The 18,664-nt window shown below is 38.9% G+C and overlaps 1 protein-coding gene across 1 annotated transcript in view; it reads left to right on the top strand.

The window, feature by feature from the left end:
* clcn5 (chloride channel, voltage-sensitive 5) overlaps window positions 1-17,050 on the top strand; it is a 45,117-nt gene extending 28,067 nt beyond the window's left edge. Inside the window, exons 8-17 of the mRNA XM_015399721.1 lie at window positions 2,550-2,630; window positions 4,983-5,217; window positions 5,299-5,474; window positions 5,866-6,003; window positions 6,266-6,452; window positions 10,570-10,712; window positions 10,833-10,982; window positions 11,098-11,203; window positions 11,578-11,794; window positions 16,147-17,050. Of these exons, the coding sequence (XP_015255207.1) occupies window positions 2,550-2,630; window positions 4,983-5,217; window positions 5,299-5,474; window positions 5,866-6,003; window positions 6,266-6,452; window positions 10,570-10,712; window positions 10,833-10,982; window positions 11,098-11,203; window positions 11,578-11,794; window positions 16,147-16,237 (1,524 nt within the window). The 3' untranslated portion in view covers window positions 16,238-17,050. The remainder of the gene's footprint in view (window positions 1-2,549; window positions 2,631-4,982; window positions 5,218-5,298; window positions 5,475-5,865; window positions 6,004-6,265; window positions 6,453-10,569; window positions 10,713-10,832; window positions 10,983-11,097; window positions 11,204-11,577; window positions 11,795-16,146) is intronic.
* The last annotated feature ends 1,614 nt before the right edge of the window (window positions 17,051-18,664 follow it).

Here is an 18,664-nt window from a genome sequence, read left to right as displayed (position 1 = left end):
ATGAGCCAAAAAGCAGAGACAGGACCAATTGTCAAAATTTTGGTGTCGATCATTCGATTTCATCCTGGATACTACAGAAAATGGGCTAAAAGTGTTAAAAACCGGAATTCTCCTTTAATTAGTTTGCTGGCTACTAATCAAAGGCAGCTCTAAACAGGATGGTCTTTAGCTGTGATTTAAAATTATTATTTTTTTTCTGAAAGTGTTTTCCAGATTAAGGGTGCATAAAAACTCAAAGCTTTTACCTTTAGTTCCTCACTTTATAAAGAAAAGGACGGTCTGGTTGTTTCCCTATTTACTCAGATAATTTTAAATTAGCTTTATTCTCTGTTACTGAGAAACAAGAGTCTTAAGGTTTATTGTTTGTTAGTTTATTTTTTTAAATTAAGCTCTCATCAGGCCATTTCTTTGTCTAGATCAGGTTTTAAATCTATCAGTGGGTTATAACAGTTATCTGGGCTTTTATTTTGTAAGAACAAATCTCTAATATTGTCCTTTAACTGCACTTGTTTTTAAATGAAAAGGGTTGATAATAACGATTAATGATTAAGTATGTTCGAATGCTTGGAATGTGTGCTGGTTCTTTTTGGAACTACTAACGGAGTTTTAAGTTTTGATAATAGTTATATAAAAAAGTCAAATTCTCACCTTTCTAATAATAATAGTAGTTTTCATAGGAACAGAAGGATTTCCTACCAGGCTGGACATAAACTGGCTCCTCTGACGAGTACAGGCAGTCCTCCATGTTTATGTTTAGAATGTTATTCTAAGCTTGCATAACTATATCTGGTATTGGGTCTGTCCGTTCTATTAACAGTAGATCTATACATCGGTAATACAATACACAATATTTTGTGTTTTTTTTCCCCCTGTATTGGCATCGGTTCACAATCGATTCCTGCACAGATTCACTAATTCATGAGTACATTCTGTTTATTTGCTATTTTTTATTGTTTTGTTTCTATGCAGATTTTTTTGTAGAGCAGCTTCCATTTCAGGGATTAAAATAATGGGTAGGCTCATCAACCTGACAGTATCTGCATTGGTTAATTAATGATTAATCTGTCGATTATTGTTTCAATTAATCGATTAATAATTGGATATTCAAAGGTTCCCTAATTTTTTGAATTAAATTAAACCAGGTGAAACTAAAACTTTTCCACTTGAGGACTTCAGGATAGAGCATTTTGATATACGAAATTTTTTATTTATTTTTTTTTATCTTAAATGCTATATATTTTTTTTTTTACAATTTATATATAATTGCTCTAAACATTCCTTTAGCTCTGTCAGCTAAAGGAATGTTTTATATTCTCAATACTCCAGTTGATCAATTGATTATTAAATTAGTTTACGATTAATCCGATTGTTTCAACACTAATTCAGTCTTAAATAATGTTTGCAAACCTGCAGGCTCACCTTTTATAAACCTTTTCAATAGGGGTGTGAATAATAATCGTTTTGTATCGATGAATCGATGCAATAGACGACGTTCCAATGCATCGATACGTCCGCAAGAGAATCGATTCCTTTTTTTTTTTAATCCTCCGGTCTATTTTCATCCATTTGCTCCTGGATGTAATTCTGACTCCAGTGCTGCGGTGGCGCTAAACCTATTTTGCCCTCCTACCTCGCTTCCTTTAACCCTACCCTCTTTCCCCATGCACACACACACACACGCGTAAACAGTAGACAAGACAGACATGGCGGATACTTAAGTATCGAAAATAATCGTATCGTTGGGTCAGGAAATTGATACTGAATCGAATCGCCATGATGGGTGTGATTTACACCTCTACTTTTTTAGTGTTCAGCTCCTGTTCTTTTGGGATTTTAAGTTTTTATTTTTTTTAATTTATTTTCAGAAATAAATGCAGAATCCTGAATTACTGCATGCATTTAAAATCTTTATTTTTTAAATTTTATTTTTATTTACTTTTATTTATTTTTTTAATGTAAAGATAAAAAAGAAAAGAAAATTCACTAGGCAACGATTGATCGGCCTGCTGATCTTTTGGCATCGATACCTTAATCCTGGGTGATCTGCAATAAGTTTTTATTTCACAGGCTTTATGAAATATTTTTAAAGATATTTTGGGACCTTTTAACGCCTGAAAATTTCAGTTATTAAATAAAAAATCAGTGTAAGCTTTTTTTTTAAATCGCTTATCGTCCAGATCGTTTCTCCTCTTGAGATCTACAAATACATCCAATATTTGGCTCATGGAACAAAGGGATTTGTGCAGATAAAATCCAGCCAACAAATTGTAGCATCTGTTCTTAAAGATGAGTATTAGCCCATTGTTTAGTTTTTTTTTTGTGCTTCTAAAAAAAAGGACAATGCACCATACCCAGGATCTATTTTCTCTTGCTTTTGGATCATTTCAGGTTTAATAGCAGCCATGTCCAGTTTATGTTTGATTTTCTATGAGATCTGTCCGTCATTAACCCGCTGCTGCTCCAGCATCCAACAGTCACCAGCTGTCTTCTCCTTGTCTTCTGTTTTCAGTGGATTCAGTCTCAGTTGTTGTGTTTTCTGCTCCCCGTAGGTTTTATCAGCAGCGGCAGCAGTCGGAGTGTCCGTGGCGTTTGGCGCTCCCATCGGAGGAGTCCTGTTCAGTCTGGAGGAGGTGGGTGGAGGAGGTTTAGAAATGAAGCGTTCCCTCCTGCTCTTCTACTCTGTCTCATATGCAGCACGGCTCGGGAAAGAATCTTCTTTTTATTTTCCCTTCCTGCATCAGAGCACCAATTAAAGTGCCAGTGGATTTATCACCACCAGATGACACAGCAGATGGAAATTAGTTTCTTATTGTTTACTCGTCTTGTTCTTATTCTTTCCCAACCGTGTGACTCTGTACTGGAATGAGTGCACGCTGGCAGCCAATTAGGATGAAATAAAGTGGGAATAAATTATTGCTGCAATAGTTTGGAAAGTCGGGGTGTATTTTTGGCACGTCTTGGTATTAACATTTCAGTGAGAGAAAATAATTCTGATATAGAGAGGAGCGTCTTATTCATACTTTATTAATTTGGGTTGATTAATTTTATGAAAAATATTCATTGCAGTGGGTTACAGAAATATTCCTACCCTATTAATGTGTTTGCATTTTTCTCATTTAGTGCATAGTTAAAGATAAGCAGATGAAAAACTTTTACTTTATTTATTTATTTATTTTTTTTATTTTTTATTTTTTTTAACAGTGTCCTGTCTGGCAATGTGGCAATAAGAATAATTGTCTTGATGCCAAAAAGAGCCCAACAGATTTTACTTTCACAAGTGTAGCAGTACGGCAATTGCCATATTGCTCCACTTGTTTCATGCATATAAATTGCTTTATTATAAATATGCAGGGAGTTTTGAAGTTTATATGGACACTGCAATGTAAATAGAGCAGAAAAACAGAAGAAGAAGAAAAAAAAGAGAAAAGATGAAAGAAAGAAGAGATAGAAAGGAGATAGTGACAAAACATTTTCAGTCTGCTTCATCACCTGTAACGAGATGAAAAAAGAACAGCACAACCGAAAGTCTGACATGTACTCTGTGTTACCTGAAGATATGAATGTGGGGTTTCTGTATGGAAGTGAAAAACTTTTACTTTACCTTAAACAAGTGACATGCAGTCAAATGTGCCTCCTTCCTCTGACTCTTTTCTTAGGGTCTTTAAAGTCATTAAATTATTATTTTAAATTAAGTAATTATGCCTTAATTGGCATTAAAATAATAAAATGTATTTAAAAAAAAAAAGATTATAAAAGCAATTTCATCTGATATATTATATCCCAATATATTTGCGTGGCACTGCTGCCGGTTAATCGTAAAGCCGTATGTTAGGAAAAGAACCTCCAGACGGAGAAAAAAGCTAGAGAATGGGGAAATGCAAAGCCCCGTCCCTTCATCCACCTCTCTTTAGCATTAAATGGCATTAAAATTAGATATGAGAGCATTAAAAGAGCATTAAAAAGCATTAAATAACAGTTACTCATTCCTGTATAAACCCTGTTCCTGTTAAATATCTGGTTTGATAGAAATTGTAATCAGTGTAGCTGAAAGTTAAAAACCTCTACGCCTCTGATCAGCCTGGTGGTAGCAGCATCATGCTATGGAGATTTTTTTCTTCAGCAGGGACTGGGCAGGCGGTCAGCCTTGGGAAGGGAATCCTAGAAGATAATCATATAAGCGCATATGTTCCATCCAATCTTAAATATCCAGAGTCACATTCAATTGGTTTCTCATGTGGTGCAGCGGCCTAGTCAAAGTTCAGTCAATAATCTGGTGTTCTGAGATATTTCCTCTCTGATCTGCCTCAACTTCAGTTACTAAAAATAAAAGATAAGAGGAAGAGTTCAGTCTCTAGATTGATAACAGAGAATTGGAGACAGAAAAGTAGCCACATTCTGCCCTGCTTTGAGTTGTTCTATCACATAAAATCCCTATTTTTATTAGTTTTTTTGTTTATTGATTATCCCCATTAGTTACAGTTTTATACTGTAATCATTCCTTCTCAGGTCCGTACCAATGCATCATATGAATAACTTAAGCTTCATAAAAGTCTATAATAATAATAGAAATACAGAATTAAAATAAAAACATACAATGGAATGAACTTAAAAATACAACATGTTATTTTAGTCCATTAATATTTCCCATACTACAATAGGAGCCTAACTTTATATTAATACATTTCACTACCACCACTGTATTAATAAACTACAATATATAATAATGCAGATGCAATTTTCTATTACATATTAAAAACAGTGTTAGTTTTTTCCTGCTTCTATCTGTGATAAGACTACATATCATCTACATAGACAGATGTGATTGTCAAAATGAAAAGACTTAAGGGGTGTGAATACTTTAGCAGGCCACTGTATTGTAAAATTATTCTTTCTCTGAATAAAAGCTTCCTTCTCTTTACTTTCTGCTTCATTCTGACCCTCTGATCCTCAGCATGAATCTCTGTCTCTCTGACCCCCGTTAGGTGAGTTATTACTTCCCCCTGAAGACCCTCTGGCGCTCGTTCTTCGCCGCCCTGGTGGCGGCCTTCACCCTGCGCTCAATCAACCCCTTCGGAAACAGCCGCCTCGTGCTGTTTTACGTGGAGTTTCACGCCCCCTGGCACCTGGTGGAGCTGGCCCCTTTCATCCTGCTGGGGATATTCGGAGGCCTCTGGGGGGCGCTGTTCATCAAGGCCAACATCGCATGGTGCAGATTACGTAAGTGGTGTCAGCCAAACAGAACGTTAATCCTTTCTCTGTGCATGCTGACTAATTTGTCTGTCTGTGTGCGTCCGGCAGGGAAAACCACCCGGCTCGGCCACTACCCCGTCATAGAGGTGCTCGTGGTCACCGCGGCGACCGCCCTGATGGCCTTCCCAAACAGTTACACCAGGATGAGTGGAGCAGAGCTGATCTCTGAGCTTTTCAATGACTGCTCCCTGCTGGACTCCTCTCAGCTGTGTGGCTACAAGCAGGTCAGCACACGACTCCCTGCGCCAGACTGCAGAAACAATCTAAAAATGAATACAAATTTATTTAATTAAGTGTATTTACCCTCAATTTGAGTATGTAAATAAGATGATGTACCTGTGGAATGTGTATTCTAACCCTTAAAATAAGAAGATTAGATATTATGGACCTGAAATTAGAGACTCTTATCCAAAATTTATTCTAAATGTAAATCATATATTTTCTTTTGCCATTTTTCCTAACTCACCCAAATAATTCAAGATAAAATGCACTTATTTTAAGAAATATGTACTTAGAGTTAAATTTTTTGTGAAACTGTTTAGGAGGGATGTTTGTATACGAATACTCTAGACTTTTGTAAATGTTGTGCTTGGATTTTTTTTTACCCGCTCGCAGCCAGCGAACACGTCTGACACAGGCTTGGACAGCCTGGCTGACCGTCCGGCAGGAGAAGGCCTCTACACGGCCCTGTGGCAGCTGGCCCTGGCCCTGATCTTTAAGATCCTGATCACTGTGATCACCTTCGGCATGAAGGTCAGTTCAGGACACACGGCTTGAAGATAAGTGTATTTAGCTGCCTGTTAAATTGTCATTCCTCCTCTCTGAACTCACCATCTGTGGTTTCCAATGTTTTCCCCCCACGGATTCTGTGGGAGAACTAAACATGTGAAAAGACCGCAGCAACTGGCTTTGATAAAACCAGCAGCCACATTGGAACACGTGTCCCGCTTTCATCGAAGAAGGCCATTTTTCATCAGGAATAAAAGCTGGAGATTCATTTCTCATGTCCACCCAGGTTCCCTCCGGCCTCTTCATCCCCAGTATGGCTGTGGGAGCCATAGCCGGCAGGCTGCTGGGCGTGGGCATGGAGCAGCTGGCGTACTACAACCACGACTGGCTCATCTTCAGAGGATGGTGCTCCCCAGGAGCAGACTGCATCACACCAGGGCTGTACGCAATGGTCGGAGCCGCCGCTTGTTTAGGTGAGGTCTGGATCTCAGTGGATCTTTGCTGTTATTGTCACAGTTATTTTTATCTAATGTCGTCATTAAAAACAAACAAACAAACAGGAAATATGTGCTGTTAGGAAAACAAACCAAAGACAGAAAGGTGATGCTGGACGGTTTCCTCTGAGCGTCCAGAAGGAGCTTGGAGCTGAGTAGAAGCAGGCAGCTGTTTGGATGTTGGATAAGGATGTCCTGTGGAGGCTCTGCGTGGCGGCATTCTGGGAATGTGGAGGTTGAACATGACAAACGGGTTAAGATTAGGTGTTCAGTCCTTCTTGGAAATGAAAACGATAAGAACAATAGTAGCTAGGGGATGAGTATGGGTAAAAACAAACATGGAGACATTCAATAACTGCTCACATTCAGTGATAAAAGTGCACTTCTGACTTAAAAAAGAATTGAATCAATTTGAATTTCCCTCCTTTTTTAAGACTGTGTCTTTAGTAATCACTCAGAGGCCTTTTAGTAGACGTCATTCTTCCTCTCTTAGATTTATTATGCATCCCAGGGCTTTATATCTCAGAACAGGGATTTAAAATGATTGAAAGGTACAACGAAGGGGGATCCAAAGGACTCCAAATCATTCAGCTGAATAGCTAATCCCTAAATATAGAGAGAAGCCGGAGCTTCTATGTTCATCATTTGTGTGGATTGAAGTTAGCAGAGTTAATGTTCTGTACAGCTCTGATTATCTATTGGGAATATGACCCTAAATTGCGAATGTTTCATTTGTTCAGTACCAGAGACTTATTTGATGATTCCCTTTTTTCTCTGTTTTTATATACACTTCATTTGTAGAAATAATTTTTTTCCTCATGCTTAAAGGATAGATGCATGAACCATTTAAGTAAAAATTCCTTTTTTTGTACAAATTCAAGAGTCTTGGTATCTGAGTAAAAAAGGAAACCAAGCAGAAATCTCTACAGTATTCAATCAGCTCTGCTGCTGCTCGTTGTCTTTTCTTGCACAATACAAAGTACAGTTGTATTTTAGTTGTTCAAGTTATAAAGCTAAAAACTAGTGGGCATATACCGTGGAATCCGCTTATAGTGAACACGTTGGTGCAGAGCCAATTTGAACACTATCAGCAGTTGATTACTAAAATTTACCGTTATTTCACTTATTTTATGCAGAATATCATCTAAATGCCATTTGTATGGTTTTTCAATGACAAAAATGAAATGAAATGGATAGCTTCCGCATTTACTGAATTTCATTACGGTGCCATGCAAGTTTAATTACTTAATTATTATGTGCTGTGCGTCGGCTTTGCTGTGCCGTCGGTGCATTTTAAAACAAGTCTGAAAGTAAAGTTTGAAACAAATTTAATCACAGCACGGCAGTGTTGCCAACTCAGCAACTTTGTCGCTATATTTAGCGACTTTTCAGACCCCTCCAGCGACTCTTTTTCAAAAAGCGACTAGCGACAAATCTAGCGACTTTCCTGGTGTCTGCTGTGGTGCACCTACCCGTCCGAACCCCGTTCTCCCGCTTCTGCAGCACTCCCTCTGAGCGCTGCAGTCAGAGCCACAGCATGTTTACCCTCAGCTTCCAGACCGCAAATGAACCGCTCGCATGTGCAGGGATTGACGACGCACGTTGATCATGCTGAAGTCAGCTCCCTCAGTTGCTGAACCTGCCATAGAGAGCCTTGACCAACATGATGAGGACCCACTCAAGCACAGCACAGGGAAATCTAATTAGTTTGAAAAAAAAAAATAACAATATTGACCATTATTTGCTCACATTGTCATTGGTTCTTTGTTGCCTTTTTTGTTCCATTTAGATTAATGTTAATAAAATGTAAAAAATTTTATGGTTAAAAATGTTAATATTTTACCATGATTTTTAAGCTCCTTAGTGGACCACAAGGGGAAAAGAAAAAGTAAACAAAAGTTGAAAAAAAAAATATATTATGCAAATTAGGCAATGACGTCATTCAGCGACTTAAAGCACAGCCAATAGCTACTTTCCTTACTGAGGAGTTGGCAACACTGCAGCACGGTACTGTGCAGTGTGCGGACATAACTCTGATAGCCTACAGTAGGCCTATGTAAATTTTGTGTGTGAGCTCTGCTGTGTCCCCGGTACATTTTTTTTAACATGCCTGAACATAAAGTTTGAAACAACAACATAGAAGATAACTACATAGGCTACAGAAAATTAAAGCTAGCCTACCTCTGGTTTCTGTTGCAGATCTGCTGCGCCGCATTAAGAAATCACTTAATATTTATCCATGGTTCCCTGGATCAGAGTGTTATCCAACACCAAGTTCACTTCTTTTTCAAAATGATGTAAAAGGTCCAAGTTTTTGAAACCAACATGCAGGAGACATGTTGCAAACTAGATTCCTCATCTCAGCTCTGAAAGGAACAACAGTCTCCTCCTCCTCCTTCTCACTGCGCGCCGCACTGGTACCCGCACCAAAGAGCTCTTGTACCTCCAAGTTGTACACGTAATTTTTAGGGGTGTGCATTGGCACTGCCCTCACGATTCGATTCAATTACGATTCACCAGGTAACGATTCGATTTGATTCTACGATGCATTGTGATGCATCAAAATCCCATTGACTTTGTAAAATCCGAAATGTGCCCAGATATCCGCTTTCCAAGCTTTTTGGTGCGTTTTTAATTAGGCCTACCCGTCTATCGCGGTCATCTCCCTCCGCCTCAGCCATCTTGATTGTTGTTGGTATGCCCCCGGAAGTAATTGAAACCTCACAACTTGTCCATTTGAGGCCAGAAAATAAACAGTAACATAATCGATTATGGCACGTTGCCGCATCGATGCTGAATCGTGCATGCCCCGCATTGCAATGCATCGCTGAATCGATTATTTTTGACACCCCTAGTAATTTTAAAATTATTTTTGCACGTTTACATTCATAAAATGGCCAAACATGAACACTGTAAGCAGATTTCTTGATTACTATAAATAAATTATTTAAACAGTATTTGCATAGAAATGATTCTGTCCCAATCATTTTGATTTATGTAAGTGGTTGATTACTATATCCGTGACCACTATAAACGGATTCCACTGTGTTAAAATTTTTAATCTAGATTAATATCACTGTAATCTTGGAATTAATTTAGATTAAACAGCATTTTAGGATAATATTTAGAATGTTTCTTGTGATGTGAAGATCCCAAAGTTTTAAAAATGTATCATATGAAACTATAGCTCTAGAAATGAAACAGGCTAAATAAATACCATGGAGCTACATTTTCATAAAGCGTCCCACTTGACCCACATTCACCAAAGCAATCATCACGAAGCAAACACAATGTTGTGGTAATCATTCGTGGTTAAATGAAATTTAGATTACATAACATAGCCTACATGCCTTTAGGGGGTACTGAAAGAACTCCTGCATGAAACCAATTCCACATTGCAAAAGGTGCTGGAAATAATCAAAATCTAGATAAGTCATTTTTTCTTTAAATAAGTGCATTTGTTCTTGAATTGAGGAGGTAAAAGAGACATTTTGCCAATGGAACAAGATAATTTAGATTTAAAATAAGAAAACACAATTGCATTGTCTTATTTCAAGTGCATATTATCTAATTGTCTTATTTTAGGAGTAAAAGTACTCATTCAGTTGGCAAACTATTTAATTTACCCACTTAAAGTAAGGATAAATGCACTTAATTTAAGAAATTCTTACTTATTTCTAGATCATTTTTGCAGTGTTTGGTCTGGTCCATTGTGAATCTTCTTGAAAATACATTTTCCCAGAAGTAATCCTGGTGTCTTTATAGCTGTACCCAAGTCAGCAATTCATGTTCAGTGTGGTAATTTCACAGACCCCTACCTGGTTGGACGACTGATGTTGTTCTTGCCTAGATATACACCCGTGCTAAAACGTCAAGTTTAAAGTCATCATTAGTATAGCCCCAGCTCCCAACCCAACTGTGAGAATAGATTAACGGCGATATTTTTTTATCGCCAGATAAAAGTCTGCCGTTAAAGATGATGAAGGCCCATCACTACTAAAAACTGAACAAAACACGACCTCATATGTTTTTGTTTTCCTGAAGCCGCGACAGCTAGATGTGCCCTAACCTCGTCCCGCCTCCTTTTTGGTTTCAGGTGGGGTGACCAGAATGACGGTGTCACTCGTGGTCATCATGTTTGAGCTGACCGGCGGCTTGGAGTACATCGTCCCCCTCATGGCTGCGACCATGACCAGCAAATGGGTGGCGGACGCCTTTGGAAGGGAGGGAATATATGAGGTGAGGTTTCTATTAATGAAAACCTTTGATCTGCCTCCATATTGTCAGACATCTCTTTTCTCCGTTTGCTTTTCATTTTTTAAACTTTAGCTCAAACTAAACCCTCATTTCTATCTGCAGGCCCACATTAGGTTGAACGGTTACCCGTTCCTGGAGGCCAAAGAGGAGTTTCAGCACAGCAGCCTGGCCGTGGACGTGATGAGGCCGAGGAGGGGGGACCCTGCCCTGGCTGTGCTCACGCAGGACGGCATGACTGTGGGGGAAGTGGAGGTATGGACGCCTGAAAACGCGTATAACACCATCAAAAGAGTGTTGCTTCTTGTTAATTCCTTTACAAGACACTTATTCTTGATTTACAGATAATAGATATTTTATTCTGTCCTAGACCTTGGTAGAGAGCACCCACTTCAGCGGCTTCCCCGTCGTTGTCTCGCCGGAGTCCCAAAGGCTGGTGGGATTTGTGCTCAGAAGAGACCTGCTCATCTCAATAGGTCGGCATTGAAACAGTACATTTAGAGTGAATACTATAGCTGATGAATGAGACGTCATAAAAAAATATTGACATGTTTTTATCCAGATTTCAGACCTCTGTGACATTTGGAGTTTAGCTGATGTTCTGCTTTAAGGGCTTCAAACATTAGAAACATTTAATCTTGGTTGTTAGCTTGGATTAAAAGGCTAACGAGCAAATCTTCCACTTTAGAGAGGGGCTTCAGTGTCTGAAACACTTAAGTTAATGGTTAAAAATGGTCTTTTGCTCTAAAAGGAGTATTAGTTCCTTTCAAGGTTTAAAAAAACTCCATTATCTGAGGTTAGGAATGTCTGTGTTTAATCTCTAATCCTCTGTGTTTGCGTCTCCTATCAGATAACGCCAGGAAGCGACAGGACGGCATCGTCAGCGCCTCCAAAGTGGTTTTCACAGAGCACACCCCCGCCCAGCCGCCTGAAGCCCCCCCTCAGCTGCGCCTCAGAAACATAATGGATCTGAGCCCCTTCACGGTCACGGACCACACGCCCATGGATATCACCGTGGACATTTTCAGGAAACTGGGGCTTCGCCAGTGTCTGGTCACACATAATGGGTACGATATTCATGTGTGGCTTTACTGCCTCTTACTGACTGAGATAGATTCACTTTTTCTTAAGGGTTAAAAAGGCGATTTAGTGTTTTTTCTTTTCTAGGTGGGGCGGGGGGGTGTTTAGCCATCAGTACAACCCTTTAGCTCTTGACCTGGATCTGGTTTAGACACCAAACAGAATTGAAACTGCTGTATTATTTTTAAAATTCTATCAATACAAATCCGCCATGACAGAACACAGGTAAAGGCTGTGTGTTGAAGTTAAATATTGAACAATATTGTAGGTGACTGCAGACAGTACTGCAGACAGAAGGCATCTGATTGGTCAAATCTACATCCGCTCTACACTATGCGTATCTCCTGTTTGGTACCTTACCGGATTGGTTTATTTCTATGAGCAACGTAGTGGTAAACGACTCGTGAAGATGGACCAGCCAGCAGAGCGAGGTGCGCAAGAACGCTGGGACCCTTTTTCCACCTGGATGTCCCCCCGTTGTCTCACAAACTTGCTCCTTGCGTTTTTCCACTTCCTCATCGCTTCGGCGGTATCTAGACCCACAGCTAGTTCCCGATTGTCCCTCTTGCCTTGTGGCGTGGAACAACATAGCGCAGATGACGCTTCAATATTGGGCGTAAAACCAAAATATCTGCATCAAATCATATAAAAAATATATCATATTAAAAAAAAGTTATATAACTGTTTTTATATATATATATTCTTTTACTATTTTTCAAGGCTGCACTTTTAGAAAAAGGAAATTGTCCAGAGAGCTGTTCTAAATTAAATTTCTTTTTGTTTTACACTTGTTTATACAAAATGACAAATAAATCTGTCTAAGTCATATCTGCGGCACCCTGCAGCGGTTGTATAACCAGCCCTTTATGCTTTAAAAGAATTGGTTAAAAGCATATTAAATTACATGTATTGTAATGGGGTGGCCCTTTACTTATTAACCTAATCATAAATCATATTTATGTGTTAGGTCTTATGATCTGTGGCTTTATTACACATAACAAAACCCAGCTTTGTGAAATATTTTGTATTTGATTTTGTGGAGTGTTTCTATAAACTGGAATAAATTAGTTTTTTTTTTTTTTATCTCCAGGATCCACAAGGATGAGTACATGTTCATCAAACTCATTTAGATATGTTGAAGATTCAAAGTAATTAATTATTAGAGGTCTCCAAGTCATTTTAAATAATTTTATGGAGCCATCCAGAGAAATTAACCGGTTCTATTATTTAATGCCTCACAAGAGAACAAAGATTCAGTTCTTAGTTGTTTTTTAGCTACTACTTTATTATTATTAAGGTGCTTTTAACCCAACTGTAGTTGAAACTGTGTATAAAAACAACACAGGACAGGGAGAAAACAAGAAGGGCAATAAATAAATCCAGTTAAACAACAAGAATGGGGTAAAAATAAAAATATATGCAGCCAAATTCAAAGCACAAATTTTCTGAACCGCTTACAAAAAAAACAAAAAAAAACACCTTCAGATGAATTCAATCCTAAAGTTTCAAATTTATGAGAAGAAATGATCAGAATGAAAGGTGCATCTTTTTTTTCTTAACTTTTCAGCTCAGCCTAATGCTGCTGCATTAAAACATTAATAAACGAGGAGATGTCATTGTTGCAGCATTGAAACGTTTTGAAGCAGCTTTTATCAATAGCTGGATTGAAGATGTTTGACTGAGAGCAGAAACTTGGCAGCCTGCTGCCTAAGGTCAGCACTTCACCCACAGGGTCAGACCTTATCTAAAACATTCAAATGAGGCTTTCAGCATTTAGAACTGGAAGTCTTTGCACATTCGCACTGTTTCCCCGACGACCAACATGCGCAAGCGATGATGCGGCCTGTGGTTCCCCTTCGTGTCTTTCTGTCCCGGGGACATTGTGTTGGTTTTTAGGAGGGACGCCGACAGCGTGGGCTGCAGCAGGGAGATTTTTAGCTTCAAAGCCTTTAAACTGTTTTCGTGTCAAGTTTTGGTGTGAAACAGATGTTTCTTTCTCTGTTTCCTGGTTTAAGGGGATAAACAGTAAGTGTTCCTTCTTTTATAAGTAGTTTTCAATGTGAGCACACTAAGAAAATGCAGAGATGGAATCTTTTTTGTTTTGGTTGCATGTTTTGCGGAGGAGATTAAGGAAGTAGCAAACTTCAGGAGGGAAATTTAATAGATGCTAACCTTTGTAGTTTTAAGATCCATGCCTCTTTAAAGGGTTTAGTTTAAGTGTGTTAGATCAAAAGTGAATCCTGCAGTAAGTCCTGACTTTAAACCTCGTGCGTTTCCCTCCGGGGATCATTCTTCATGAATGAACAGTTTAGGGTTCAGTCAGTGGCTGAGAGCGTCGGTTCTTCCTGTCCGCTGACGGGCCGTCGACAGACATGATAACTCCTGTAGGATTCTCCTCCCTGAAACACAAGAAGGAGGTCTATAGAGCAGATCCATGTGTTGGCGTGCAGGAATTCAGTTTTTCTGACTTGGGAGGAAGAAAGTTAGAGAAGCTTAAAAATGTTATAAAGAGGCTCAAGCAAAAAGAAAGAAGTTTCTTGGATTAACTGTAGTTTAATCTAAGAAGATGAAAGCTTGATTTATGTTTAATAGATGAACTTCAGACCAGATATTTTCTTTGCAGCCAAACATTTTCAAGTCAATTTTTTTTTTTTCACACTGATTCAATTATTAACCTTAAACTTCAGTTATTTGATCAGGATTATTTCATGGTATGGGATAAAACCTGGATCATTATGATTGATTCTGGCTTAAAAATGTATATAAATGTACTCTTTAACATAATATTGTTAAAATTGTCCAAAAATTAAGAAAATGTCTATTTTAAATACAAATCCTGTCTTAAAATCTGTGGGGGTTTTTTTCCGTTATCTTATGCAGGCCAGTTAGTTATACCTCAGCCTTCACACCTAAATTAAACACAACATCTTCATCCCCGCTTTCCTCCTCTAAATAAAAAATTTATCATGGAGGAGACTCATCCACGACCTCCGACACAAAACTCTCCTCTTGCATGTTTCCTCTGTCCACAGCGTTCCTTGACAGTGTTGTTTCTAAATCACCAATTTAGTGCTAATTGGTCCCAATGGAATTTCCCATTGGGAACCTGCTAGCACTAAGTTGCTAACTGGTTAGCAAGATGCTTCTGACAAACCGGCCACAACGAAACTGTTTGTGAACCTTCCGCCACAACAATCCTGCCCTCTTGATAAACGACCAATCAGATTCACTTTATTCACTCGTGTTAAGTCGGGCACCACTCGGGAGAATTCGGAAATGCAACGTTCGGAACAGACATTTCCCTACAACTTTAAGCTTTAAAAACATTTAAATTATGGCTGCAAATGAGACGTACAAACAAAGGCGTGTGCAGTAAACTGGTTTGTGTGGAAGCTATTTGTAGTGGAAAGCTAACCCTGATCACCATTTATGAGCAGAAGCATGGTGGTGGCAGTATGACAGTGTGGGAATGCTTTTCTCCAACATTATATTTCAGCTCAATCTACCAAAGTTTAGGGTTTAAAATGGAAGAAAAGGTAAAAAGGTTCAATTGACGTTAAAGATGTTCACAAGGCAGTGATTTAGTCTGTTACAATCGCATCAGTCGCATCAGAGGTGACAGGATATTTTATTTTATTTTTTTGTTTTTTAAATATATTTATCTTAAACCTTAAACTCAAAAAAAAAAAGCCTACTGCAGGGCGTTGCGATTTCTTCCTGTTCTTTTGTACTTGTACATCCCATTTTTAGAGTCTGCTAAGAATAGTGGCCCATTTCTTTCATTTTAATGTGTTTTCCTTTAGAAGCAGACACTACTAGAACAGGGTTTCCCCGGGTCATTAAAAATCATTAAAAGTCATCAAATCATTATTTTTTAATATAAGGCCTTAATTGGCATTAAAATTCATTAAATGTTTATATCGTGGCATTTAAAGTGCTTTATAAAGAAAGATAAGAATGTGTTTATATAAAAAAAAAAAGGTAATATGGGGAAAATGCAAATTTCAAAAAAGTGGCTGGAAAAAGAGGAAATGTGCGACGTGGCTGCAGCCTGTCGACGGTATGATGATGAAGGATTTTGATATATATATATATATATATATATATATATATATATATATATATATATATATATATATATATATATATATAAGAGAGTACTTCTTGAAGGCATTAACATTTCTAAGGGCATTAAAAGAGCATTAAAAAGCATTAAATTAGAGTTACTCATTCCTGGATAAACCCTGTAGAATGATCCCATGTTCTGTAATACATGTTCAGATTTCAGCCTTTCTGTAAAGGAGCCATTTAAAAATCACCGTCTTTTTCTTGTTCTCAGGAGGCTTCTGGGAATCATCACTAAGAAGGACATCCTGAAGCACATGGCGCAGATAGCCAATAGAGATCCTGACTCCATCCTCTTCAACTAAATCCTCCCCCCACCACCTCATCTTAGCTTCCTCAGAGCGGGACAGAGGAGGTAAACACCAGCATGGACTCTCAGAATGCACCTTTACCTCTCCACCTGTCCTACAAGCGTTCATTTGCACAAACCAGTTGTGGTCAGTGGAGTTAATATTCCTGTGATTTTTGAGGCCTTCTTGGGCCTCGAGAAGAGAGCGGGCCAAAAAAAGCAAACACCCTCTGTAACTGTGACTCATCCAGAGGGTCGTGGGTCTGTGAGACACATGCTCCTTCCTCGTTTGTTTCTCCTTTTCCAAGGGAAAGTTTGGAATCTCCGATTTAAATCTCACTCCACCATTTTACTCTCCTACTTCTCTGTTTCACCTGCAACTGAAATGAGGGGAAGATCCTTTGTGACCGACACAGAGACGAGAAAAAGGTGCAATGAAAGGAAGTAAAGATTTTTGGGAGGTTTTCTGAATGCCCTCCGGTTGACTCTGCAAGTCCAGACAGAACGCTGTTCTCCGGGAACACTGGGTGCACCGACCCCTTCCTCTTCCTCCTCCAGCTTCCCTGCGGGGGTTTGATGCAGGGTGAAACAGAGGATCGCATACCTACACTCCAACAAAGACATTGATGACTGTCTGGGAACTATGTGGTTTTGACCCACCAGATCCGCTCCGATCCAAAGATCCCAAACCTAACATGCCTTATGGGAGCAGCGGAGTATCTCTGGGCGGCAGTGGAAGGGCTTACAGAACCATGAAACATTGATTTAATTTAATGTCAAACTGTTAATCCAACTAAATTATTACACTAATCGAAATGGGTTGTTTGTGTCTTTTACTTCATGTTTTTTCCTTTAAATCACCACTTTTTTTAATCTCCCAGCCATTTGAATCTCCTTCTTCATAGAAATCACATCTAAAACTAAAGCTGTGCTATATGGAGGGGGAGAAAACATTTATAACCAGGGTAAATATTGATTATTGGGGATAATAGCAATATAAATATCCATACAGACCCTCCTTTATGTATTTTATTCAACTTTAGAGGTATTATGGAGGATTTTCTCAAATTTATAACCCGCCTTCTCCACTTAGAAAAAAAAATGCATGTGTGAGAGCGTGCACGAGCCCATTTCTCCTCGTGCACGCTCTTGCTGTTGCTGTTCTCATTGCTTATACAAGCTTACTGTGCTCGAACATCCACCCTAACCTCTAAATATCTCAATCACTATATAGAGCGGGCACTATATGGTGCACTTTATAGTGAACTCTGTTAACTGACCTTTTGGACAGATGATCACTTCCCCGTGTGTCCACTGCGCGGTGCCTGCACCATCTTTATTAGTCGCCACTGTCAGGTAGCGACAGCCCATGGCGACCGCAGACCACTGTGACAACAAATCCCATAATGCTTTGCGGGGAGAGCCCTCCGCGTGAAGCATTCTGGGATATATCTGCCTCTTCTGAGGCCTTTCTTTTCTTCTCATACACTTCGCTGACACCTTTCTCATCAGACCCTCGGCCGTATGAGGTCGGAGAAAGGTGAGCTTCAATGACTGAAACCGTGGCTCACCACAGATATTCACCTGAAAGTGCGCATAAAAAAGATAGCTGACAGGACGAGCATGTAGGACGGCCTTACGTAACCTTTTCCCCGGATTGTTTGCCGTTTGGTGGGCCCCTTTTTTTGGTTGTTCTAGGTTGAATTAAGGGTTACCCTTTTTTCCTTTTTATTTTGTTTTTTTTGGCCCAAACCCTTGAAGGAAATTGTTTTGGCTTGGTTGCGGTTTTTGTTCTTTTTGCCTTCGTTTTACCGGTTTCTTGAATTTTGCGGTTGTTTTTTTTTTTTTCCGTTTTTTTTTTATTTTTTTTTGTTTGTTTTAGGTCAATATCTGAAATAGATATTGCTTCTACCTCCATTTACATGATCAAAATGACACAATAAAACCAGAGTTTCTGTTTATTAAAAAAGAAGCAACAAAAAATAGGTGTGTATTACTGAAGGAGATTAACCATAAAAGACTCGGGGGCAAAATGCGAAATCATGCCACATTTTGTGAGGTTTTAATGTGACTTGATGTTGAAAAGCTGGAGTTGATGGGAATTCTCCCTAGTTAAACAATAGCAGTGAGACGAGGCATAGCGACCATTTCAAAGTGTTTCAGAGGTTCTATCCTCATCCTGTCTCCTTACGTGGCTTTCATAAGCAGAGTAATATAGTTTTTATATTTTAACCCTTTATACTTCTAGAAGGTAAGTTTTTATGATCTTAATAAAAGGCAAACTGGGACCTTTAAAGGTTTCCCCTCATCCTCATTTTTTTTTATTTTTACGATTTATCCTCTGAGTTAATTTCTGTTTTTCTTCCATTGGGGCCCGGAGCTGGTGTGTACCGCCAGCAAAAACATTCAGTCGAGGGCCGATAGTATTGATTTCAGAAAGTCT

Source organism: Cyprinodon variegatus, unplaced genomic scaffold (genome assembly GCF_000732505.1).
Source record: "Cyprinodon variegatus isolate N-32 unplaced genomic scaffold, C_variegatus-1.0 Scaffold1043, whole genome shotgun sequence".
In the NCBI taxonomy this organism is placed as follows: Eukaryota; Metazoa; Chordata; class Actinopteri; order Cyprinodontiformes; family Cyprinodontidae; genus Cyprinodon; species Cyprinodon variegatus.
This window is presented reverse-complemented; position numbering and strand designations above follow the sequence as displayed.